The 18,841-nt window shown below is 34.9% G+C and overlaps 5 protein-coding genes across 6 annotated transcripts; 3 read left to right on the top strand and 2 right to left on the bottom strand.

The window, feature by feature from the left end:
* Window positions 1–169: 169 nt before the first annotated feature.
* Window positions 170–2,557, top strand: LOC106710629. The gene is made up of 3 exons (XM_014502746.2): window positions 170–546; window positions 698–956; window positions 1,266–2,557. Exons 1-3 carry the CDS (start codon window positions 355–357, stop codon window positions 2,519–2,521), a joined length of 1,707 nt encoding a protein of 568 aa, XP_014358232.1. The 5' UTR covers window positions 170–354; the 3' UTR covers window positions 2,522–2,557.
* On the bottom strand, window positions 2,518–4,388 carry LOC106710540. The gene is made up of 2 exons (XM_045686766.1): window positions 3,924–4,388; window positions 2,518–3,724 (listed from the first exon to the last, which is right to left on the bottom strand). Exons 1-2 carry the CDS (start codon window positions 4,049–4,051, stop codon window positions 2,569–2,571), a joined length of 1,284 nt encoding a protein of 427 aa, XP_045542722.1. The 5' UTR covers window positions 4,052–4,388; the 3' UTR covers window positions 2,518–2,568.
* Window positions 4,389–4,497: 109 nt separating this feature from the next.
* Window positions 4,498–5,382, top strand: LOC106718486 (zinc finger protein 821). The gene has a single exon (XM_014512576.2). The coding sequence runs from the start codon at window positions 4,766–4,768 to the stop codon at window positions 5,378–5,380; it is 615 nt and encodes a 204-aa protein (XP_014368062.2). The 5' UTR covers window positions 4,498–4,765; the 3' UTR covers window positions 5,381–5,382.
* Window positions 5,383–9,145: 3,763 nt separating this feature from the next.
* LOC106718563 (E3 ubiquitin-protein ligase MGRN1) lies at window positions 9,146–16,713 on the bottom strand. Of its 2 annotated transcripts, XM_045686763.1 has the most exons (14): window positions 16,498–16,713; window positions 15,958–16,076; window positions 15,454–15,722; window positions 14,686–14,873; window positions 14,079–14,233; window positions 13,266–13,511; window positions 12,481–12,624; window positions 12,269–12,403; window positions 11,885–12,004; window positions 11,583–11,759; window positions 11,408–11,504; window positions 10,513–10,622; window positions 10,053–10,125; window positions 9,146–9,609 (listed from the first exon to the last, which is right to left on the bottom strand). In XM_045686763.1, the coding sequence occupies exons 1-14, from the start codon at window positions 16,583–16,585 to the stop codon at window positions 9,503–9,505; spliced, it is 2,028 nt and encodes a 675-aa protein (XP_045542719.1). In that variant the 5' UTR covers window positions 16,586–16,713; the 3' UTR covers window positions 9,146–9,502. The 2 variants fall into 2 exon arrangements, with proteins under 2 accessions (XP_045542719.1, XP_014368177.2); XM_014512691.2 differs by lacking the exons at window positions 9,146–9,609; window positions 10,513–10,622 and having other exon boundaries at window positions 10,052–10,125.
* A 240-nt stretch (window positions 16,714–16,953) lies between these two features.
* On the top strand, window positions 16,954–18,837 carry LOC106718437 (60S ribosomal protein L10). The gene is made up of 5 exons (XM_014512515.2): window positions 16,954–17,025; window positions 17,145–17,173; window positions 17,265–17,570; window positions 18,210–18,372; window positions 18,636–18,837. The coding sequence occupies exons 2-5, from the start codon at window positions 17,151–17,153 to the stop codon at window positions 18,801–18,803; spliced, it is 660 nt and encodes a 219-aa protein (XP_014368001.1). The 5' UTR covers window positions 16,954–17,025; window positions 17,145–17,150; the 3' UTR covers window positions 18,804–18,837.
* The last annotated feature ends 4 nt before the right edge of the window (window positions 18,838–18,841 follow it).

The following is an 18,841-nucleotide window of genomic DNA, read 5'->3' as shown; positions in this document are numbered from 1 at the left end:
CCAGTCCAGTCCAGCTTAAACGGTTGGCGGCGGCAGCGAACATTGGTGGTAACACTGGCAGTTTGCTAAAACGAAAAAAACGTCAAACGCCAACCAATAGGCATGATGACTAATTTTTAAAATCTATTCTATGATATTCAGAAGTATCTATTAAATCAAAAATACATTATATTTCTGTAGAAAATAAAGGTTTTCATGCAATAAAATGAAATTTAAATTTTAAGTTTCTATTTCGCGCTAAAACGCTGTTCAGTGTCATGGCGTCTATAAATACGTCACGGCTCAGTAAACTTCAGTACGTCAATAGTAAACATTAGATGCTTATGTTAAATCAAGCTATTTTGCATATTAAATATGAATTCAAAAGTGTATAAGTGGTGTGTGGTCCCTCAGTGCAATAATACATCTATAAAAACTCCGAACAAGTTATTTGTTTACGTTCCAAATAACAAAACAATGAGAAATAAATGGTTGACTCTTGCACGGCGAGATCCAACAGATTTAAGTCTAAATACTTCAATTTATTTCTGTGAAGATCATTTTGATGTAAGTTTGTATATATTTTATAAATTCTACAATGATGTGTGACCTTAATTGAGGTCTAAAAGTTCATAAGTTCAATATTTTCTGAGATTACAGTTTATCTCTTGAATAACCAGTAATCTTTATTTCAATGAGTGCTTTATTCATTTTCCAGTTACCAAATGATATGGACAATTATATGGAATATCATGTAATGGGATTGGTGTCGCAGGTTCGCATGAAACCAGGCTGTATTCCTACAAAATTTGAATGCCAGATAGATAGAAGAAAACGAACAGCTCATACGAAAGAACGACCGTACATTATCAAGAAACAAAGACGGGCACTAATTGAAGAATTTGAAAAAAATTTGGAGAATAAAAGCATTACTAAAAAACATTTAGAACTTGGAGAAGCTTCATCCAGCGGTTCAGGTACCTACTTATCTGTTTATATTTCAATAACAATATTAAAGATTAATTTCATTTACTATTTACCATAATTAATCAATTCAGACAATAACCATTAAAATCATTGTCTGTTATCATACATACCTAATATTTAACTCGCTAAAGCATTTATTATGGAAAAAGTAAATTATAATATATCTAAAATACTTTGTCAACTTTGTTTGATTCATTGTTTGTAAAAAAAAAGTGCAGATTGTATTTACCTAGGTTATGAGGTATGTTGTTATCCTGCATTTTATTTGTGTCTAATAATTTCCTATTTTTACTTTTTAGTTTTGCATGACAACATAGAAGAAAATTTAACAGAAAACAGTGCCTTGAGAACTACTGATAAGTCTATTCAAGTATTTATTACTCACAAGTTCAGAAGTAAAGCCATTCAAACAGAAAATAAATTAATAAATCAGATGACATCACCCTTGAAACCTCATACCCGTTCTGTTTCTACATCACCACTTAAAGTTACAAGAGGCAATTTCACATCGCCATGGACATCCACATTACATAAACCTTCAAGGCAAATATATCCCCCTGCAAATCAATCTGATAGTGATACTTCTTTTACACCATCTGTAATGCATAGAGAATCATCACCATCAACAATATATCTTCAAATTGAATCTATATCAGACTGCAGTGAGATGATACAAGATGATAAAAAACAGGAGGCATCTAAAATTCTGGAATGTACCTTGCTTAAAATTACAAAAAGCCCGCGTTTTTACATTGGAGTTCCCAAAAGCTGTTATGACTTAATTCATTTAATAGAAAAACATACTAATATTCCTGCTAACAATATACTCATGTGTCTAAAGAAAATTAGATTAAATAACCCATTTAGAGAGCTTGCTGATGACTTTACAATGACTCCAAGTCATGCTAGCAAAATATTTTTAAAAAATATACCTTTATTAGCAAGTGTCATGCGTCCTTTCCTTGTTAATTTAAATAAACATTCTATAAAAAGTAATTTACCTATGGCTTTTAGGCATAAATATCACAATGTCAGTTGTATCATAGACTGCTTAGAAATAGAGGTACAAAAGCCTTCAAAGGCCTTGCATCAGTCGCTGACATGGTCAGAATATAAAAAGGCCAATACTATTAAGTATCTTGTATCCTGCACTCCCAACGGTTTAGTTAATTATATTTCACCTGGTTTTGGAGGTCGAATCACAGACACATGTTTAGTGGAATCTTGTAACTTTATAAAGTGCTTGCAATCAGGCATGTGTGTGATGGCTGACAGGGGTTTTAAGCATGTGGAGCAATATTTACGCAGAGAGGGAGTGCAACTAGTAAGACCTCCAAGTGTTACAACAGGGGCAAAACTTTCTAAAGCTGAAGCAAGGGAAACCAAACAAATTGCTAGTTTGAGGATCCATGTAGAGCGAGTGATTCGGCGATTGAGAGAATTTAACATGTTAAGGCCACATGCATGTCTAAATCACAATCTTATCAAAGTACTTGATGATGTTATTACCATTGCCTGTGGTTTAATTAATTTGCAAGATTCTTTGATTAAATAAAACTAGATTAATTTAAAGCACACAGTTTTATTTTAAAATCCCAATAATTAAATTGCACTTTGATATAATATAGGATACACATTGTCTTTCCATGAAGAAATTAGCACTTTGACAAAATCAGATGCATATTGTGCATCAAATTTAACTTGTATTATATTAACCTTTTTATTTTCACTAAAGTTGTAATCAGCTACACAGTAATAGCCATTTTTACAGCCTGTCAAAAGCATTTGTAGCTGCATCTGCGCATAGTATTTTTTAGTGGGTTTCCCATTAATAACATAATTGTTATATGTTTTTACACTTGTTGGGCACTTAATTTCGATTATATTGTCATCACAAATCCCATCAGGTGACGCTGCTATAATGGGATAGTTTTTACAAAGCATTAGCCCACATTTTTTAATTTTTTTTCCCAGTAAGCTGCTCACTGTTTGCCTCACTTCATTCTCCAACATTCTACCGCGCTTCATGGCCCATGTATCTGGAATTTTCCCTCCCATTATCAATGAAATCAAGGTGCCATCAGTGGTTTTGCACCTACTGAATTCAAAAGCTTGTGAAGCTGTCACTCTGCCATACCTCAATTCATACCAAAGTGAGCTTTTATGTTGTTCTCTAGTTGCTTCCTCCACTTTTATAATATCATCATTAGTTAACACAACTTTTTCAAAAAAGGTGTCAGAGGATTTTTCTTTGTATTTCTGTACCAGTTTATGCATTGATAATCTTTCTAATGTATCAGGAAAATAGTCTGCTTGATACTTAAGTACTTCACAGTCACTAAGTTTATGTTTCTTCCCTTCTATAAATTTTGTAAACACACCACTATTTGATGGCAAGCTTGGTTTGCCATTAGATAATTGTTTCGAAGTTATATATTTTAATGTGGTACCAACCCCTGACAGCTTTGATTTTCTCCAGTAGCACTCCACAGATGTACAGGAAGGCTCCTCACTTCGGCGATGGACCCACATGAGAAAAGCTACAGCATGTTTGCAGCCTCCTTGTGAAGCAACACAGCCATGGCATTGCACAGATTTCACTACTTCATCCTCTTCGTCGACTATAAGTGTTACTACGTACAATTTTGCATGGACCTTATGCTCAGGGCAAAGTTTTGCCTTGACGGTGCACAGATTAGCTTCGCGTTTCAGCTGCACATAACTTACAGCGTCATCGCCATAAGATGGCCTTGAGGATCTAAAACAAATAAATTTATATGTAAGGAATATCATATAATATGGTATAGTTGTTTAAAACTATTTTTTTATAAGATAATAAAAACAATACATTTTATAACCTAAACCTAACACCCATACATACGGCACATATACCTACGTAGGAAGCCATTTTAAACGCTAAAAATAGTGGTTATGTTATGAAGATTTAATGTACTTACATAGATGTTTTGATGCTTCTAAATTCTGCTGAACAGAAGTCTTTGTTTGAAGCTAGGAACTCTCCTACCATCAATGAATCAACTCTAGGCAAATTAGCAGAATTTGCCTTGTTAAATCCTTGTTCCATGGCTGATGTCTGTTGTGGAAATGGTCAACAGGTAAACTACGACTATAAAATGTATTTTAGCGAAAGTTAAAGCGAAAACAATAGTTTTTTTGTTAGAATTGCAGTGATCGCGCGTAAGCTCAAACGAAACAAGATGACGTTACTGAGACGTGACGTAATTCGCTCTGATTGGTGTTTAAGCTATCATGGCTGATTGTTGTATTTTATAGATTTATTTTAACAAATAAATCATAAATCTCATCATTATTCAGAGAATAAATACATTTTTCACAATCCTTGAATCCTGTTTCATTTGATCAGTTAAATATTTTGGCGATACTTGACTACTGTCATCATGCCTATTGCCATTCGACAATCGCTGTCATTATAATATGTCACTGTCATCGCCATTGCTTGGCTTTTATGAATTTTATGTGAATTGGAATTGCTTCGAATTTTGCTTGCTTGCAGTCAAATTGTTTGTTGTGGTTAATTGTGCGAATTGTGTCAGTAATTAGAGTGAATCAAAGCTATTATACTTTGCCATTACATTTTTTTAAGGATTTTATTATTAGTTGACTGTTAAATTAAATATTTAGCATTTACTAATATGATTCTTTGGATATCTTTGTCTTCAAACAATCAACATGGATGATGGCAGTTCAATCCAAAAATGAATTGGTATGCAAGTGAGGGTGGCAAATAGATTCCAGTACTTCTGATAATTGCTGTGATATGTCTGTAAAAATAAAAATAATGGAAAGAAACAATATAGATACGAAATCGGAGACATGGTCATTGTTACCAGGAATAGTGGTCAAAATAGAACATGAGGATAACAAGGAATCAAGTAATTATAATTCTGAAGATGAAATGAAATTAGAGGCAAGTTCATTTGGAGAGGACAGTTATTTTTCATCTTTCATTAATTTATTCCCAATTTCGAGTAGTTCAAAGAAAAGAGGCGGAAATAGTTCGCGATTTAAAAACGAATCTCAAGAAAAACGAGCAGCACGATTAGCAAGAATGGCAAAGCGCGCTGCAGAGAGAATTGCTGCTGAGAGTCCACAGCAACGCAAAGAAAGATTAACAAAATTATCAGCGTGTAAAGCTAAAAGGCTAGCCAATGAAAGTCTAGCAGAACGTTTAGTACGACTTAAAAAGATGTCAGCATACACAGCTAGCCGAATAGCACAAGAAACTGACGAACAAAGGGCTGAGCGTTTGAGTCGCATGTCACAATTAAGTGCTAGAAGAATTGCTAATGAAACAGAAGAACAAAAGCGGGCACGTTTATTAAAGATGGCTGCGTATTCTGCTAGGAGACGTGCACTGAAGAAAGCAGTCTAGTCAGATAAATAACAATGCCCTATCAGATTGAAGATAAGATGTCTATGTATCTTGGTAACATCATTTTAAGTTAATCATCTTTACCTGTGATGCAAACACAAAAGTATTATTAAAGTTTACAAAGAGTTAGTATAAAGTTTAATGTCATATTTTGTGTAAAAAAAATGTGTTAAGACGTGTTTTTAACATATACAAGTAAAATGAAACATATTCACAATGAGAGCTTTTTATCTGCATGTTTAAGTGTATGAAAATTTAAAATAAAACTAAATAAACATTAGTTTAAGTAGTTGTGGCATGGCACAAACTCCCAGAGAATGTAATAATGGCTCCATCAATACACTCTTTTAAAAACAGACTTGATAAACATATCTCCACACTATTGGACACATGCTTCAGCTAGTTAAATAAACTAACTGCCACAGTGTAAACAAATAATAATTTAAAAAAAACTTTTACCACATAACAAATGAATCAAGAAATTATTAACGAAAATTGACTGATCTGTTTTAAAATTTATCTTTTTTTTCAACCAAAGACTTATTAACATCTAATCATAAAATATTGCAGATCCAAGGGCTCTCATTTATGCAGTTTGAACGTAAATCCAAATAATAAGAACCTTTTAAGTTGATTACAGACAAATTAATGCCGCAAAATTATCAATAATTATATTTGTATGGGAGGATTAAAAGTGAGAGTTGTTATTGTGTTACCAAAATTCTGTGATCTCTGTCTACCCCTGTACATGGGTCGAGTGCAAGTTTATATATTGAGTGATTTACATTTGTGCAACTTTTGTTTTGTTGTATTTAATTTGAGACTGATTTCTTTGTTTGCCCTGAAAATATTTTAGTCTTAATACAGGAAGTCAAGCATTTTTTTTTTCTGTTAGAAGACAAGTTTTTTATTTTTTGCTAGATTTTTTTATTTAACAAATTAGTTCTTGATATGACCTTGTTTAATAAAGATGTGGGGAAAAAATGTGTGATTTTCCATATTCTAAGAACCTGTATGTTGGAATAAAAAGTATCATATTATAATTTTATTTTTAAAAACAATTCGAGATTTTTTCGTAATAAAAATGAAAAAAAAAAACAATTTTTATATAATTTTTTAATCACATAAACATCATTATAGTCAGTAACATGTTAAATGGAAACTTATTACACAAATATTGCAGTAAAATATTCAATAAGTAAAATGAGATTCTTACATTAGAATTAAAAACCTATATAAATTACTTCTAAAGGATTACAATATGTTAGTAAATACAAGTTGAATATTTCAGTGTTACAAAACTATGTTGCTTTTCTAAGGTATTTTTAATGTCCTTAAAAAGCTACATCCAAAATTAAGACATATAAGTTGCAGGTTCTGGGTTCTTCTTGCCATATACCAATGTGTTTCTCGATTTACATATGTACATTTAACCGACGTTCTTACTGTGAAGGAAAACATTGTGATGCAACCTGCACATATCAAAGATATGTATGTGTGAAGTCAACCCACACTGGGCCACTGACGTTGACTATGGCCTAGTCACCCTTAACTTAAGGTAGATTCCGAGCTCCTCAGTGGGGATGTATAGTGAGCTGATGATAACATATAAGTTGCTACAATAAACTTGTTAATTGTCAATAACAAGATGTTACAGAAAACAATTATCTTAGCCCATGTCTCTAAATATAATTTTTCATTGCATATACATATACAGTCAAAACCGTTTATGGCGACATCGTTTAGAACAACATACCGGTTAAATTGACCAAAATCAAAGGTCCTGGCTGAATGTTATATGACCGCTTTATCAAAAACATTGGTTTTTACGACATTGTTTACTACGACATACCGCATTAAGCGACCACATTTTGTTAATGTTTTCGGAGAATTATATCTGTAGAACGACCGGCTCAGCTGTATTGTAATTTGAATAGGTAACAGTATCCACATCTGGCACAGTATAATAGTCAATGGCTATTATCATAAAAGTAAACAAAGTTTAGGGTCTTTTGTAATTCTTAGAAACAAAGCACATGCATGCCGTAGCCTCGAGGCCCGCTTCGTCATATCTCTTAATAGATAATTAAGAGAGAGACTTAATTAAGTCCAGTGTTACCAACCCTACTGTTTTAACAGTAGATTTGCTGTTTTCACATTGATTTCAATGTTTTCTGTTTCATTCCTATTTTCTACTGTTTTTCAACTAGCGTTCAGCGTCACCTATTACACTGCTATGCAAAAATTTTTTAATAATCGCTACGTAATAAAACGCAATGGCACTAGATGCATACAAAAATGATGGAAAAATGATATTGTTCTTTTATATTATACGTTTGTATTGAAGTAAACAAAATGCGGTTTAATTTCCTACATGAATATACATATCTTTCCTATTAATACCTGTCACCGGTTGTTACAACAATCGGTTTTTACGACTCAATATGAGTAGTCCCTTCGATGTCGTTATAACAGATTTTGACTGTATATTAGTTTTAAAAAGCATCTATCTTACACAAAAAAATAACCTATAGTATCAAATTAGATTAGTAATATTGAATCAGAAATCCTTCAAAACTTATACAGTCAAAATCTGTTATAACGACATCGAAGGGACTACTCATATTGAGTCGTAAAAACCGATAGTTGTAACAACCGGTGACAGGTATTAATAGGAAAGATAGGTAATAACATTCAGCCAGGACCTTTGATTTTGGTAATTTAACCGGTATGTTGTTCTAAACGATGTCGCTATAAACGGTTTTGACTGTACTTAAATTAATTTAACTTAATCTAAAACTTTAATACGCTTTTTGTTAACAATGTTTTATAGATTTATATATTTTTTTGTATTTACAAATTTATTATCACATCTAAATTATTTTATCATCTGAACATAATTGAAAAAGCCTAATTTTTTACTAAACAATTCTCAACTTTTTAAATTTAATTTCATATTTAAAGCATACATATTTTTAACGCTATATAAAGCAGATATTTGGGTACTTCGGAAACTGTTATTTCAATGTAATTGATACAACAGTGGAGACTTACTTTAATAATGAAACCATGTTTTCATATTACTTCTTAATAAAATTAAAGGTTTTTTTACAAACATTTTAACTTTGTTCATTTAAATAATATATGTAGGTATATTATATGTTGGTTATTTTTTTATAGTATAAGAGTGGCAAAGTAAGCTGCCACTTAAATTCGCCAAAATAGCGAATCGATCGCTGCCAATAAACATCCACATTTACAGATTCATTACCTGCCTTTAATTGACAGAGGAAAGGACTCACAGAAAGAGTACATTTATCCTTCCTCTGCCAAATCTAGTTACCCTTCCCATCCTAATATGGATGTAACGAGTAGTATAGTACATACTTATCCGAACCTCCTTAGAACAAGAACAAGTTAAATTCATTTATAATAAAAAAAAACGTTTCCATCGCCTGTCCTTTTTGATCCTTAAATATCCAGTTAAATACAACATTTTGCAAAATGTTAAGTAAAGCTAAAATTATTTATGAAAAAACCTCAACAAATACATGGAATAACAATAGCTCTTAAATACTTACATATAGTAAACAAGCTTATTTTATATACGTTTTTTAATATCAATCCGTTAATCTTACAATCTCACATATATTTATTAACCTTACATAAAGATGGAAATACACACTATTTTATATAAATACTAGCTATAAAGGAATGTTCGCAATTTAAACATAAATACGAAAAAAATACTTTATAGAATTTTTACATTTCCAATACTTATTAAGTCGTTAAAAATCGACATAACTATTGTGCTATTTAATTTATTAAACAAAATGTACCAATATTTTACAAGTTAGGGGATGACTCGCTACAGAGGGGAAGTATATAAGTGGGTATGAGAGCGCAAGATGCCTCTAAGATTGTGGGTGCTAGGTAGGTGGAGGCGTACTTGGGTCAGAACTAGATACACGGAAGAATTACATACAAATATTAAATTAAAACTATTAGTGCTGCCTTGATTAGTTTTTATCCTGGAAACTGATGTTTACTTGTATGTTAGAACGGCGAGAGTGGTGTGTGGGGGGTGTGGCAGGAGAGCGCGAGGCGCTTGGGGGCCAGTCGCTAGCAGGGCTCCGCCGGCAGCGGCGCCGCCAGCAGTTGTCGTGAGGACGACGTGGAGCTGTACGACTCTCCAGACGACCGCGCGCTCCACTGACTCAGAGGAGTGCCTGAATACCTCACAACCTTATTTTCTGATAACAAGGTCTATTTTGCAATATGTTATATATTGGCTTAAGTCCTTGTAATAATCTAACTCGTTATAGTCAAGTTATTAATTGTATCGGTACAGTTAATAATTTAAAAGATATTAAACAATTTTTAAAAAGAAATATAATTGTTTGTTAGTCATAAACTACACACAAAAACGGTTAATATAATAAAAGAAGAGTTAATTAACACAATAAGATAGTAGACTTCGACACATAGTAGAAACATGCTAATAAAGAGTAATGACGGAACCGGGACGATATTTGTAAAAAGCCTTTATCAAAAAAAAAATCAAAGCTCACTCGATAGGAATAATGATAAAAAATACAATATTAAATAAACATGCACTTAATAGGTTTTATTGCATAAAATATAAACTAAAAGTGGATCAAACAGGTCATACCTGGTAGCGAGGTGACGTGGTGCGGAAGGGCCCAGCGTTGCGGCGCCTCCGCCCCCGCGGAGGGCGCGGCCTCCTGCAAGGAACCGCCACGTACAAGGGACAACTATACGAACTCAAACGCTACTATTATTACAACAATCATAGCTGGAATATAATAAGCATATTTTATTTTATGTCCACTAAATATAGCAGTGGCGCTACTGTCGTCTAAAGACGGTTTTGTCTATGGTCAATCATGAATTCATTTTCTAATGAAATTTTTAAATTATTTAACACACAGAGATATATTCCAGCTACACTAAAACAAAATAACGAAACTAGGTATGACAAAATAAAATGGATGCAACAAATATGAAACCGGAACGCGCAAAAGAAATGCATAAGACAAGCGGTAGAAGGCGAGGCGATGCAATGCGATGCGATGCGATACGAGGCAGTACGATGCGATACGATGACTTACAGGCCTGGCGGTGCGCGGCCCGCTCAGTATGGTGGTGGCGGGCTCCTCCGGTGTGAAATAGTCCGAGTCCTCGCCCGCCGGGGAAGCCCCGCTCGGCGTGCGGCCCAGCGCTGCGTGCCAGCGGACACATGTCACTAACACGCCCCCAAACCCTACACCCCTACCTCTACCCCTACCTATTCGTAATATCACGACCCATGACAAGGTACCTTTTTTTACTCCAATTAATTTTTCTTTAAATAAATTAGTTATTTACTGTATAAAAATAAAGATTTTACTATTGAAGATTCATTATTAATTTTTCCGTATCATTCCTTACTATGAAATATGGATATTTTCATTATATTGTTAAAGCATAACACTTCAAGAATCACTTTAATGTTAAAAATAATCAAATATGCCAATAAATATCCAACAAGCAGTTGAAGTATGGATGCAGCCATGACACTTGCCATAATTCTCATGTCGAATGATCTTCGATCAGCTCAAAATGGAAACTCTCTGAACCTTTTTCAACGGAAGCCGATTCGATAACGCACGCGACATGCAGCGCGATAACAATGGCGGCGGAAAATTACAACCAAACAAAACAAAAAAGTATTGTAAAGATGTAAAACATTATTGGAGTTGATATCTTGATCCTAAATAATTCTAACTGAACTATTGAAACTAATTCCAAATGTATTACTCCATTAAAAAACAATTTATACCTTGAATATTTACAAGTCAATAGATTAGCATATAATTTTAACTTTAATTTTTCAACTGCATATGGTCATTTTGACCATATGAATTTTAGACTAGTTTCAGCCGCCATTGCGTGTACGAAACATGCGTGTCACCTTGTCCCGGCAATGCAGAGTATATAGTTGTAAGATATGTAAGTTGTACTGACAGTTGTGCGCTGGGTCAGCCTCCTCAGTGTCGGTGTCGTCAATGTGCGCAAGCGCCGGCGCAGCCAGACGTAGCGCAGCCCCGCTGTTCTTCAACACCTTAAATAATTATTTATATACAAATCTGCCAACACGGGACATGACACCATAGCAATGAGTAGATATTTGTATACTGACCCCGTTTACAGGCAACGTGGGCGTGGTCTGGTTAGCGAGGAGGGGCGAACGGCGCTCCGCATCGCTGTCGGGCTCCGCCCCAGCAGTGGGCGTGGCTTCGTCATCTGAGGCGCACACCGAGGCTGCGGAGCCTGCTCGCGACTCGCCTTCAGACACGCCGTGAGAGTTCAAAGAACTCTACATATAACAAATATTAAATCTGATAATGGTCGCAAATACTCAAAATAAATAAAAACAAATACTGAGACATTTAAATGAAAAATTCTCGCAGCGATAACAAAATTTCAATTGGCAACACCTACTTTGGACAGTTTATCTGAGGAGAATCCGTTGTGATTGTAGAGTAGAGGGCTGCTGGCCACCGCCTTATCTTCAGCTCGTTTCGCCTCCTCCTCGCGCGCCAACAGCACCGACATGCGGAACTATAAACAACATTGTAGTGTTACAATGTACACAACTCACGCCTGTAACCCAGAGGGGTAGGCAGAGATCACGGACCTCTATTTGGCGTGGCCAAACGAACCTCCGCAATCTTCTTTTCACCATTTCTTCCGGAATATGACGGGTACAGTGTAAAAATTTATATTTTAACACTAGAGCATAACATCAAATATTTGCCTAGAATAAAGCAACATTGGGGTGGAGCGATGTTAAATAAAAATCTAGTTTATAATAACTTGCAATACCTCAGGTGTGAGCGGCTGGTGCGGAGGGCGGGCCTCCTTGGAGCCGCGGCGCACCTTACGACTGCCACCACTGCCTAGACTCGTCGACGAGCTACGTTCACGTTCCACGTTGCAACGGTTCAGAATCTCAGCCGCCTGAAAAAAATAGACTCATTTCTACCTAGTCATATTGGCCAATTAGCCCATCTGTGGGTGTAAGAAGTGTGGTATACCTGTGAGGCGGTGTCAGTATCTGGGCTGGCGATGGCGGGGGCCGGCGCAGGCGCAGGCGGGGGGCGCGCGCGAGCACTCGGCCCATTCAGCGCCTCCAGCAGTGACACCGGCTCGTACCCTGCCGGGATGTTCTCCATGCTACCCTAAAATATATAATGGAATAAAATTGTTATCTCCCCATCCTCATCCCATTCTTTTTGTGGGGTCGACACACCAGGTTTTTATATTCCAGATCAATCTAACAATGATTATCTTAGTCGTAGTATGAATTACTTTTAAACTTAGGTGAAGCCAAAAGGAAAATGGTTTGATGAATTAAAATGGCTAATTATTCTGTGACTAGACGAGAAAATCTTAACATAAAGAGATCACTTTAAAGTAATTTAGATAAATGTATACGATAATCGAAACGAGCGTCGATGGCTCCTGAGCCAACCCCTGGGTTAAGCAGTTAACTTGCAATCTGCAGATTCTCGGTTCGAATCCCGCCATGTACCAATATGTTTTTCAATTCTCGATTTACATATGTACATTTATACGACGTTCTTACGGTGAAGAAAAAACATCATGATACCTGCAACATATCTGAGAAGAAAGTCAACCCGCACTTGGCTGTGGTTGACTATGACAGTCACTCCTAACTTAGGGTAGGCTCCGAGCACCTCAGTGAGGATGTATAATGATTGATACGTTATTGTTGAAAATATAAGATAAATTGTGACTTCTTGTTGCCTTAATGTGAATAAAATGTTATTTAGTTTGTATTTTATAATAACAATCTTACATCAGGAGGATTGGTGGCAGCGGGCAACAGTCCGGGTGTGGAGAGTCTCTGTAGAGCGCGGATCTGCAGCAGAGCGCGGAATGGGGCGCGGCAGATGGGACAATTGTTGGCCTGGTAGCGCAACGAGTCCGCACAAGAGTTGCACAGACAGAGATGCCGGCAAGGTAGGATCAGAGTATCCCGTACATCGCACATACAGATTACACATTCTGAACCACCATCTTCAGTCTCCTCGTCTGAACTTGGCTGTGGGAATTACAAAAAAAAAAACCCGACGATAAAGGAAACGAAACTGAAAAACAAAACACGACCACACAGAAGACAGGCGTGAAGTGGAAGCAATTCCGCGTACAATCTGACGAGTGTGGTACCGGAGGCCTAATTTTAGTCTCTTTCCCTTCCCACCCTTTTCTTAGGAAAAGATGGGAAGGGGAAGTGGATTTGACGGAAGAGGGGACGCATAAGAAGAAGAAATATCCTATTTCTTTGCGTCTCCTTTTCCGTTGATTAAAGGTAGGCAACGCATCTGCATTTGTGGATGTCTATGGGCAACGGTCGCCTCGCTATTGCGGCGAATCAAGATGGCCGTTTGCTCGTTTGCCACCTTATAATATAAAAAAAATTAAAATCTTAAAAGTATTATGTCATCGAGGATTTTCTCAATTTAAATAATAAACAGTTTGTTCTGGTGAAGTAAGGTAAGTTAGAGTATTGAAAGTTATTTTAAAGTAAGAAGTAATAGATACAAAGATAAGACAAAATCATAATCTGTATTTGACAATAAAAAAAAACTAAAATAGAAAATAATTATACCTTTGTATCTAAATTCTTGTTCTCAATGCCATATATTTCCTGAAGCAGATAACATAATCCATCAACAAATAACTTTTGTTTCAACGCTTTCAAAACATAAGTCCCATCTGAGTGTTTTTCTATTATAGCAATGGTAGTGTGCGATTGCCGTATTTCTGTAAAAAAAAAAATACTTGCATTATTGTTTAATTATTTATACTTGTTTAAGTTAACAACTAGTTTTTTACAATAACTAATAGGTCATTCGGAAAGTCATTTCGTTTTTTCTTGACTTAGGATTCGTGAATTTTCGACGAAGATGCACTACATCCTGGAAGGTCAGTTGGAGCTGATAAAGGCATAATTAAACATAGAAAATAGAAATAAAAACAAAATGACTTACGAACAACCCAATTGTTAGTGATTAGAATCTTATTTATTTATCCTTTTTTGATTTAGTTCAGTAACATATTTGTAACAAGAAAATTACCAAATTATTTATTGAATAAAGCATCATCAAAACATTCATTACAATAATTAGTTGTTTTATTTTCTTCTTATGAACCTTAATGAATCTTAATGAACTTCGTGATTATTAAGTCACGAAGTTCATTAATATTATTCTTACCTTCTTGCCCTTCATCAACAACACAATAGATAGCAATAGGTATTATTTCTCTATCCGCATTGTAAATCAAGTCTTCCTCTGGGTATTTTGATGGGTCAAATACATGCGAGATCTGACAAAATTGTTGATTGGCACCTTTCTTGTAGTGATATGTCTGTGAGGTCATTGTAGGATCTCTGGGATAATACCTATTAATAAAATTATAAAAAGTAAAAAGATTCTATAGTTTCTAAGTAGATTTACCTTTGCTAGGTTACTAAATTGTTCTTAGACAGAACAAAGATTTGATATACAGTCAAACCTAGATAAACAAGAGTCTAAGGGATTAAGATATTTTTGTCCCTTATACATGGTTTATCTCTTAACCGAGTTTCTCGTATATGGGGACCATATAATGACACTTGCTTATACAGGTTTAACTGTATTGTAAGTCTGTAAAAGCCTATGTTCTAGCTAAACATAATTAATTGATGTCACCTAATAAATCACACATTAATTAAATTGTTTAAACTTTCGTGAGACATAATAAATTAATTAACTCACGTGTGGTCGTGCGGTGACGGCACCGACTAGTTTCGGACCCGTCGGGGGTCCATCTTCAGGGCGAGTGTTTATTTTGTGGACTTCGCGGTCGCGTCTCGCACTCGGACTCGGATTCCATCACCGGACGATCACACGTGAGTTAAGCCGTTCTTAATTAATTCACTCAATAATGATATTAATAACATCAAAGTTATATTTTAAAAATAAATACTAATATTAACTTACACAACACCTGCTGGAGTCACTTCTTCAGTACAGAAATAGAAAATAGTAATAGCACATCTAGCATCACAGTCAAATGTGAACTCTATGTTATAATATGTCCCCTTTACGTTGCAGTCCACACTTTTAATCATTCCATCACTGATCTTGTTATCGTTCAATTTACCCACTGGTTCTGGACAACGAACAAATCTTAACGATTCCTTTCTAATATTGACTAAACTTTTCAACGTCTTTGTTGGTTCGTTTGATTGAGGCGGTGGATATGGAAACTGAAAATAAAGATGTTAAAAAAATCTGAATTAAATAACAATAACAAAGTGTAAAAACTACATCACCGGTGCCTACTATGTTCTTTTTTGACAGGAGGTTGCTGGGATCCTGTAATAGTAACAAGTGTAAATACAGGTCTATGAAAAGTGATAACACTCCAAAAGCAGTCTAAAAACATAACATAATAGCATCCGAATAGATAAATAATGTCAATAGTTAGCATATGACACTTACAGGAGTTGGTCTGCTCCCAAGAAAATTCAAGTCCGCATTCTCTCCAAACAAGTATGCTTCTGGTTGAGGTGTGTCAAACCTTTCTCCGCCCATGATGAAATGACTTCCAAAGTAGTTGCCTAACACAATGAATAAGCCTCATTATGTATACTAATATAATAAAAGGAATAACTTTCTTGTTTGAATTTAAAATTTAAAATGCTCCGCAAATTATGAATCAATTTGAAAAAAAATTTTCACTGTTATTTATTACTAGAAATTTTGTTATTCTCGCGCAGGCAAAGTCGCGCGAAACTGCTAGTGTTTAATAAAGTGAATACAATAGTCAGTAAGTTAAAGTACCAAAATCATTAAAATCTTTTTTAAAATCAATCATTATTAACTTTATTAACTTGTAACGATTTATTGAAGTTGAATACGATAAAGAAAGACAATATACTATTTAGTTATATGTGTCTGACTCAGATTTATGAATCCGATACTATCGAGTAAATATAATAGAATCTAGCACAATACAAATAAGATAAAGGTCATACGAACCAGATCTGGGTGGATATTTGTACGCATGATTAGAGACTACATCTGCCTCTTCAACTCCAGCATTTTGTCTGCTTGCCAGAGCGCCCATGTTGTTTATTATAATGCCTTGTACTAATAAGTGAATTCAATGATAGAAAAGTTTTCCTTTTTCCACAATACTTCTATACATTCTTGTATTATTAAACTATAAAACCAACAAAATCAATGACAAATTGACAATTTCTTGACAATGACATTTAAACGCAAACACTACAGCATAAATTTTTTAAAGTTTGCGCTAAAAGTGTTGCGTTCATTCCAAAAGCATTTTTAAATTTTGTTTTTGTTTATTTTATTAGTTAGGGAGCTTTTTAAAAATGAATAAGTTATTTTGCGGTAGATTTTAACGGTTTTTAAAAACTGTATGCATTGAGAATTTCGATTTTTCTTTTATATACTCTTTGATTTTGAAACAAGCACTACTCTTTGGTGGTCAATTGTCATTCTTGTCATCTTTCTTTTACAAGGAAACGGTGTCACTTTGTGAAGGTAAAAATAATATTTCTTTAAAATCTACTATAATCCATTAAAGTGTGTGGTATTTCTTAGTGTGAATTTAAGTGGACAAAGTTTATTCATTATTGATTATATTTTTTCGTGTATTTCAGATCACAATGGGGCGCCGACCAGCAAGATGGTAATTTGTTTCTTTCATGCTATTTCTTGTTTCTTGATAGTTTTCTCATATGTATTGTTTTATAATACTCATGTTTATATTTAAATTTCAGCTATCGGTACTGTAAAAACAAACCGTACCCAAAATCACGGTTCTGTCGTGGTGTACCCGACCCAAAGATTCGTATTTTCGACTTGGGCAAAAAGAGAGCTGCGGTCGATGACTTCCCTCTGTGCGTGCACTTGGTGTCCGACGAGTATGAACAGCTAAGTTCGGAGGCGCTCGAAGCTGGTCGCATTTGCTGCAACAAGTACCTTGTCAAGAACTGCGGCAAGGATCAGTTCCACATTCGTATGAGGCTGCATCCATTCCATGTTATCCGCATCAATAAAATGTTATCGTGCGCTGGAGCTGATAGGTATGTACTAAATATTACATAAAACAATAACCAAGAATAATGCCAGTAGTAGAATGGAATTACGGTTGAGAAGTGAAAAATGCCATGTACAATTAAAATGTTGTGCAACATATTTGAGTTTATCCACCTTAAAATCAGATCTATAGCTATACAGTACTTCAAATGTGACAATGTTTTCACTTGTTGGATTACTTAAATAGAAAAATATATATATTTACTAGAAACCGAAATCCCGAAATAAGTCAATTAATAATTAGCCTTTTCTTAACAATGATACAGAAATGAAGTTATGTGAGTTCTATTAGTGGATATAAAATTATATGTTTATTATTATAGTGTTGTTGGTTCATCAGTTATTCTTTCATATATTGTGTCCTAGTTCCTTTACTAAATAAGCATGTTTGTTAAACTTTAAAATGACAAAAATTAATAGTCAGGATGATGACATATTTTTTATGATTTTTTTTACTAGATTAAATGCTTGTGGCTGTTTTTAAAAGCTATGAAACTACAATATAACAAGAAGAATTTTGAATGAAAATAAAATAACCCAATTCTTAATTATTAGAATTTGTATTCTACTTAGTTATTAAAATAATAATGTGGCAATATTTCAGACATATTAACTGTTTTTTCCAGGCTCCAGACTGGGATGCGTGGTGCTTTCGGAAAGCCGCAAGGTACAGTAGCGCGTGTGCGCATTGGACAGCCCATCATGTCGGTGCGCTCTAGTGACCGCTGGAAGGCGCAGGTCATCGAGGCTCTGCGTCGTGCCAAGTTCAAGTTCCCTGGTCGCCAGAAGGTGTTGTATAACATAAATTGTAAAATTAGGAAGATTCTTATGAACTTTGAACATGTGGTATTAAATAAAATTGAACACTTAAATGCAAGTCATCTTCTTATAATTTTGACAAGTATGATAATGAACATGACAAATAAAAAATTTCATCTGATTGATGGAATTTCACTTTAGATAACTAGATCCAATATAATAAATAAGTATGGCCTAATTAAGTTTTTGTTTTCATTATTTATTATTAAGCTTAAATGAAATTGTTTCTATAGATCTATGTGTCGAAGAAATGGGGCTTCACAAAGTACGAGCGTGAGGAGTTCGAGCAGCTGCGCGATGATGGCCGCCTCGCCAATGACGGCTGCAACGTGAAGTACCGCCCCGAGCACGGCCCGCTCGACTCGTGGCGCAAGGTCCAGAATGAAATATACGCCGTGTAAATGTTTTACAACAATAAAACCTTATTTCTAACAATTTG

Source organism: Papilio machaon, chromosome 4 (genome assembly GCF_912999745.1).
Source record: "Papilio machaon chromosome 4, ilPapMach1.1, whole genome shotgun sequence".
Taxonomy (NCBI): Eukaryota; Metazoa; Arthropoda; class Insecta; order Lepidoptera; family Papilionidae; genus Papilio; species Papilio machaon.
The sequence above is the reverse complement of the archived record's forward strand: the minus strand, read 5'-3'. Positions and strand labels throughout refer to the sequence as shown.